General features: G+C 41.5%; 2 protein-coding genes across 2 annotated transcripts; both read right to left on the reverse strand.

Annotated features, from left to right (window-relative positions):
* Positions 1-523: 523 nt before the first annotated feature.
* LOC147959614 (uncharacterized) lies at positions 524-2,130 on the reverse strand. The gene is made up of 3 exons (XM_087536108.1): positions 1,482-2,130; positions 1,268-1,386; positions 524-1,173 (listed from the first exon to the last, which is right to left on the reverse strand). Exons 1-3 carry the CDS (start codon positions 2,128-2,130, stop codon positions 775-777), a joined length of 1,167 nt encoding a protein of 388 aa, XP_087392234.1. The 3' UTR covers positions 524-774.
* Positions 2,131-2,222: 92 nt separating this feature from the next.
* Positions 2,223-5,314, reverse strand: LOC125523296 (uncharacterized). The gene is made up of 4 exons (XM_048688345.2): positions 4,871-5,314; positions 4,204-4,267; positions 2,819-3,342; positions 2,223-2,707 (listed from the first exon to the last, which is right to left on the reverse strand). The coding sequence occupies exons 3-4, from the start codon at positions 3,339-3,341 to the stop codon at positions 2,223-2,225; spliced, it is 1,008 nt and encodes a 335-aa protein (XP_048544302.2). The 5' UTR covers position 3,342; positions 4,204-4,267; positions 4,871-5,314.
* Between the last annotated feature and the right edge of the window lie 2,036 nt (positions 5,315-7,350).

The raw sequence follows: 7,350 nt of genomic DNA on the forward strand, positions 1-7,350 counted from the left end.
GGGAGTCAGATAAGCACTGGGTTGAGGAACTCGATTCCGTGCTTTGGGGGCTGCGGACTACACCTAACCGAACAATCGGACACACACCTTTCTTCATGGTGTGTGGCTCAGATGATGTCCTGCCTTGCAACATTATTAATGACTCACCACGAGTGCGCATGTACGAAGAGCGAGAGGCCAAGATCGATCGGCAGGATGACCTAGAAGGCCTCGAAGAGGAGTGCGATATCGCACAAGCCCGTTCCGCATTTGATCAACAACAGGCAAGGTTGGAAAAAGCGCTAGGCGATAGGCGGGCGGTGACCCTCTGCCTAGCGCCTAGCCTGCCTAGGCGTAGCCTAGGCGGGCCAAGGCGTTTTGTATGGTAGAAGGTTAGGATGATCATTGTTTAGCTAGACTTTGTACTATATCAGGTTAGAAGGATAATTTGATGATAAAAGAAACATACATGACACACTGTGGAGAACTAAATATAATCTATTCAATGAAAGTAGTACGCCCATAGAAATATCAAATGTTCGAATACAGGAGAGTCAAACATCACGCAAGACCGAATTGGCATAGCATTATATATTATAAGTTCAACAGTTCACACTTCAGAATGAAGTTCTTTATTCCTAGAATCTTATTTGGAAGACTTCTCTCACAAGTCAAAAAGTGAAAATTCCACATGGATGCACACACAAACAGTTCGACACATAATGACTTAAAAGATATAAGATAAAAACGAAGTACTTAACAAAGGACATCCATGCATTTGGGTCTCCTTAATTATCAATATTCATTCTCATCCTCTGAATGTATCTCCTCCTCATCATCAAACTCCTCTTCTTCAGAATCGAATTCTTCTTCTTCTTCATAAAGTTGTCTTAGTCTCGCACTTCTACGTGGCTCGAGCAGTTCATCACCTCCCATTGTTTCTCCAATGGCACTCCCTGGCATCCCTGTACTATCCATCTCCTCCTCATCATCCCTATAGACGACTTCTGCATAATCGTCTCCGCCCTCAAAAAGGAAACCTTGAGCTTCGGTAGTTTCAGCAGATAAGAGGACATCAGTGATCTTCTTCTCCTTGATCATTTGTTTCTTGGCCATCATTCTTGAGTTGAATTGTATAAACACAAGAGAGTTTAGACGTTCTGTAGTTAGCCTATTTCTTTTCTTTGTATGAATCTGCAACAGGAAAAAAATAACGATTAAGAACAGAGAATGTTTTGACATGCGACTGACTAATCTAAACGTGAGATTAGAGAGTCAGCAGACTTGCATTTTCAAAGGTACTCCAATTCCTTTCACAGACTGAAGAACTCGAGGTCAATGAGAGGATTCTCACAGCCATCCTTTGTAGAGCTGGTGCTTCAGTTCCATAGAGCCTCCACCAAGATGCTATGAATGAGAGCAGAGAATCAAGTTAACAATGTATTGCATAAACTCTGAATAAATATTGAATAAGTTAGACTTCACAAAATCACAATGCATACCTGCATTATAATCAAAATTCTGACAAGTCCTCGCAAGCTTCTTTGCAAATGATCCTTCTCTATTCTGGAATTTCTTTAATTCAAAATTGACAGCTTGATCTTGCTTGTCATCATCACCATAATAAAAGGTCTCCACACAACTGATGAACCCTTCGGTTATTGTTCCATCATCAAAAATATTAGTATCAGCATAACTATAATATGGATTCAGCAAATATGCAGCCAAGTGCAATGGAGAGTCAAGTCGATCTTTCATCTTTTTCTCAACAATATTAATCACATCTTTGTAACGTAACTCCACATTGCCATAGACTTCCTTGATCTCTTTCTTTGCCTTAACTATTTCTCCATAAACAAAGACAATAGATGGCTTGACATCCCCATCAACCAAGCGAAGGACTTTTACCAAAGGCTCAAAGACATTGAGGCAAAGCTTCAAATCTTTCCAAAAAGCCATGCTCATCATCATAGCTGTTGCCGCCTTTCCCTTTTTTGATTTAACTTCTCTCAGCTTGTCCCATCTACTATCAACCACCATCTTCCTCAGTTGATCCTTTTTGTCTAGAAGGCTTTCCAAAGTTAGATAAGCAGAAGCAAACCTAGTGACCCCTGGCCTTATGATCTCTTTCCCAGAAGAGAAGTGCCTCATGCAGTCCAAGGTCCTTGTGTGCCCATAGACAAAGATAGTGAATGCTTTTGCTTTTTCAAGTACCTTACTAAACCTTGGTAGGTCCCAATTCCTTACAACATCAGGTTAATGGCGTGCGTCGCACAAGAGCTCCAAAACATGTTTGGCCTCTTCTCCAACAACATCTTCTTTGCTCCCATGTTATTAGAAGCATTATCAGTCACTACTTGCACCACATGTTCAGGACCTACTTCCTCAATTGCTTCATCCACTAATTGGAAGATGACTTCACTTGTGTGTGATACAGCCGACATCTCACTCGACCTTATGAAATTAGAACCATCAGCACTATTTGTGCACAAGTTCATTATGCTTCTCCTCTTCCTATCTGACCAAGCATCAGTCATAATGGAGCAGCCATTCTTCATCTTTTCAGCATCACGTTCTTGCAGCAAACTCTTTACTCTTGCATGTTCCTCACTCAACAAAGTCTCTCGAAGATCATGTTTAGACGGAGGCTCAAATCCAGGGCCAAAGCTCCCAATGGCCTCGCACATTAACTTGAAATCATCATTGTCACAAGCATTGAATGGTATAGCTACAAATGTAATATGAACAAAATTAGTAACTGAAAAGTCAACCAACAGTCAAACATTACAAAGAAGTAAATAATCAATGGCAGTGTGGGTAAAAATAAATATTTAATTACCATGATTGTACACCCATCTAGCCACATACTGCTGCACTTCATGTGTTCTCTTTTTCCAAAGTTCCTTGTTTATCTTCTGTTGATGCAAGGCTTCAGCTTGAGTCAGTTTAGGATCAATAGGCCGTGTCCACTTGTCAATGGGACCTAACTTGTGTGACTCCGCACTTCCGATACAAGCGGCTTCGTCATCTCCAACGCGAGAAATGTTCACAGTTTGTCTGAGCTCTTTCTCACGGGCAGTCTTTTCCCGCCTCTTATTAGATGCCTCTTCAAGAGATTTCTTGCACCTATCTTTAGCTTCCTGCAAGCTTTTTTTACATTTGACCACAACATTACCAACATGAGCCACATGCTGCTTGTGACGATAAACACCTCCAGTGCTCACATGGTTACAAAAAATACACTTCACTTTATCCTTGTTGGAAGCATCAGCTAGACTCCCATAGTCCCATCCCACATCATCTGACTTTCTCTTAAGGACATTCTCCTCCTGCAATGCCGATGTTGCATTTCTCTCAGACATCCTACAAATATTGAAATACACAACAACCAATATTCAGTAATTCGCTTCGCTAATGCTAGAAAAATGGACCACATCTACCAAAGTCCAGACTACAAGTAGGGATAAATCCAGATAATAATCAAAGCAACAATTCAATAAATAGACCTTAAAAAAACAATTCAATATATAGCATGTTTGTACGTCTATGCGTAAGTCCACATCCTAGAAATATACAGCAGAAGATAAATCATTAACTGTTTAATTAGGTACACAATTCGGTTCCTGTAGCAATGGAGGAATCAAAGCAATATAAATTATAATATCATAATATATGCAGAGCAATATAAAATAGATAGCAAGCTGCATACTAGGAGTTTCCATGAAAAAAACTATTGTGAAGTAAATAGATAATACAAAAAAATTTCATTTTTTGTGGGGGAAACAAAGCAACTTTTTTTCTGCATTACAAAGTTATAAATCTGCTAATTCAAAACTTATTTAGTCTTGCAAGTTGCAATGCTCGATGCCTTGGTACAGATCTGGAAGCAATTTCATTTTTATACCAACTGAACAATCCCTCTGGTTAAACGACAGCACACTCATATACTAATTTGAACTACCATGTTTAATAACCTGATGTCTCTACATTCAAGAATAATAACAGCCACATCTGCATGCATATGACCCTGCTTTTAGACTAGTACTAGTACGAGTTAGTGTCAGTGTCACATCTTGGCATCATGCAACAAAATCTAATCCTACTTCTACACTAGTACTAGTACCGCCCAGTAGTCACCTCTTGGCATCATGCCATATATAACTTAGTAACTGAGAAAATCATAGAGCTAGCTTCAGTAACATCAATAGTGCCCGGGATGATTACCTTCAGACCAGTGGATGCTCCCTTTGTTCCTTCGCTACAATTACCTTCAGACCAGTCCGTACAACTGCATCACGGAGTTATAATTATTTTCAGTCATGTTTTATCTAGGAAGTGTTCAGCAATCAGTACAGAAAATTTCTCTTTGGGTATATAGATTTCTGATGGTTCAGATACCTAGCTTCTATCTCATTTCTCTCGGTCGATCACAGGAAGGAAACAAACACAAGAGATTTTGGTGCTTCCTGCAACTAACTGCAACGTTTTGCTCTAGCAAAAACAAAAGCTACCAGCTACTTATTCTGACGAAACTGAAGAAAATCAAACATCTAGCTAACTGAATATTGTGTAGCAGGATTACAGTAGCCAACGATTTCCTCTTGATTTTTGTGAAGGAAACAGAGCATAGCAAAACTGCAGCTCAAGGGATTACAAGCGAAGGACAGATCTAGCAGCATCCAACATGCAATCCAGATAAACCAATACTGTTTATAAATTTAAAAGACCATTTGTGGATGTAAAAAGATCATACAGAAATTACAGATCGAGTGATTACATGATAGAGATGGAGCAACAATCAACTAGCAATCCACCGGTGATGCAGAGGCAACACACAGGCATAGTGAAAGACACGAGAGAAGGAATGGCTGAAATCGCATTGGCAGCTCACCTACAGCAGGGGAGAAGACCGGACCTCAGGCTGTGGTCGAACGAAGAAACAGCTAGGAGGAAGAAGTCATGGTGGTGAATCACTTCGTCCCGGCGGTCGGCGGACGAGTGGCAACAGAATAGATCGAGCCGCCGCCACCCCTTCAATGTTTATATATACAGATCCTAACCTAATCTCTCCGTTCCTCCCGCCGGCAAACTGCACGCAATCATCTCGCAATCTTCTCGCGATTCTCTCGCCACCTTCCCGCATGCTAGCACCCTCCCGTTGCATCTCCGGTCCGCCTTGCTCCGCCTAGCACCGCCCCCTCACTGCTTTTCTCCGCTTCCTAGTGCCTAGGCGCACGCCTTGCTCCGCCTAAGCGATGGGCCCGCCTAGAGGACCGATTAGGCCCAAAGCTACGCGATGGGCTATCGCCGAGCGCTGAGGCGCGCTGAGGCGTACGCCTAATACCGCTTTTTCCAACCCTGACAACAGGCCAGGCGATACCAAAGCAGAGAAGTGCGAGCCAAAACATCTAACATTGGCGATTTCGTCTCGTGTCTCCCCGAGAAGAAAAATGATAAGCTCAAACCAAGATGGGATGGCCCCTTCATCGTAGATGTTCTCACAGGAGGAGCCTATCACCTTCGTAATGCATTGGATAATCGCCTTGAGCCGAATCCATGAAACACTACTAGGTTCCGACGATTCTACAGATAGTTCGGTAGCACCTATTTTTTACTTTGACTAGGTTCCTTTTTCTCCTCTCCTTTTTCTTTTTTCTTTTTAATTACCCAGGGTGTGTTCGGATCTACTGAACTGTTAGGGGTACACATCTTTAAATGTACATACCCCAATATAACTGGGGGCTTCTTTGACAAAGCTTATTACTAAAAGCTTGTTGCTTACATTGTTTACATCGTTTGTTCTATACATTTTTTGCCATAATATGCACCTCTATTACTTAAGTTTTTTTCAAGATGGGTTTTCCTCTCTCCTGTGTTTATATCCTACGTTCCTGATTGTTCGGCTAGGATGTAAAGGGAGCACCTCTGTGATTGTTACAACTGGGTAATCCAGATCTGTACCTCAGACGGGTGAAGCCGAAAGCTATCGTTCTTAAGGGAATAATTGGTCGGCAAGCAATGAAAAATTATTTACATTTATGTAATTCTTATAAAAAATAAGGGACAAGTTGCCCGTAATTCTATCTTTTGGATCAAAGCCTAGACATGCATAATTAAGCATGCCGACCCAAGGAAATGAACCCTTAATGGAACTATTTTCACTGGAATATGTTTCTTATGTTAAATAGTAATATAACATAACTCCTCGAACAAATTTTGTCTGCTTGAGCAATACGACCGGATTGTCTGGTTTCCGAACATAATGAGTGTTTATTACATTCAAACATGGTAACCGGAAACACTTCAACTATTTGGTTCGGAGGTTGACGCCGAAGTCTTGCGATGACAAATTTTGCCAAGTTCGGTTGGAGATAAGTTTGATGATAAAGTACATTGATACATCGAATCGAACGCCCACTCTTTATGTATGCCATCTATAAGACTGTTTAAGCTACAGTCTTCTTGCGAATATTTCGCAGCTGTCATCTCTTGGTCATATACCAAGTTCGTGGGAATCTCTTTTCTGTCCGGTCCCCGAGATCCAACTCGGGCCATATGATTCAGCTCGAGCCCGATGTAGCGTGTCATCACCATCTCCCATGCCTCTCTTGCACCTTCCCGGCATGCTGAAGCCTTCCATACCCCAAAACGATGCCGGGCACCTTTGAATAGGTTCACCAAATCCTCCATACTTTCTGGAGGGGCATCGGATGGCCATAAGGCTTTGACCATATCTTCATAGATTTCCGGGCCCGCTCATGCACTATGGCAAGCTCTTTTAGAATGTCACCTCGAAATCCGGATACTTCTTCTTCATGACGCTCGATCAACATACTTGCAAGAACATCATTATAATACTCCGAATTACTAGATAATATGAGTCCCCTGGATGGTTCAAAGGTCATACCGAATATGCCGCCTTTCAACTTCTTATTTTCTTCTAGTGTGTCTGATAGTTGAGCCTTTAAGCTCTTTATCTCTTAGACTTGTTTATCCTTTTCCTCCTCTAGTTTGTTCTTTTGATAAATGGCCCGTGCTAGTACTCGATGACCGTCTGCTTTTTGCCCTTCGACATATTCCTGGGCTTTCTTGGCAACCTTTAAACTCTTTTCAAGTTGACCTATAGACTCCGCTGCTAAAATACAACAATGTATGCTTAAACATCATTGAAGCAGATCATATTTTTTGGATACAATTTTTCCTTACCATCATCTCCCACCGTGAATTTATTCATTTCCTCTAGCTCTGTGGTGGCGGCATTTAGCTTTGTCCGGCTCGTTTCAAGATCCTGGGATAGCACATTGTTCTTCTCTTTCAGAACCTATGGTCAGAACGATCCTTAAATCGGTTTGTCTAACCACTTAAAGTCTC

The sequence above is a fragment of the Triticum urartu genome, chromosome 7A, assembly GCF_056163025.1.
Source record: "Triticum urartu cultivar PI428250 chromosome 7A, HENAU_Tu73, whole genome shotgun sequence".
NCBI lineage: Eukaryota > Viridiplantae > Streptophyta > Magnoliopsida > Poales > Poaceae > Triticum > Triticum urartu.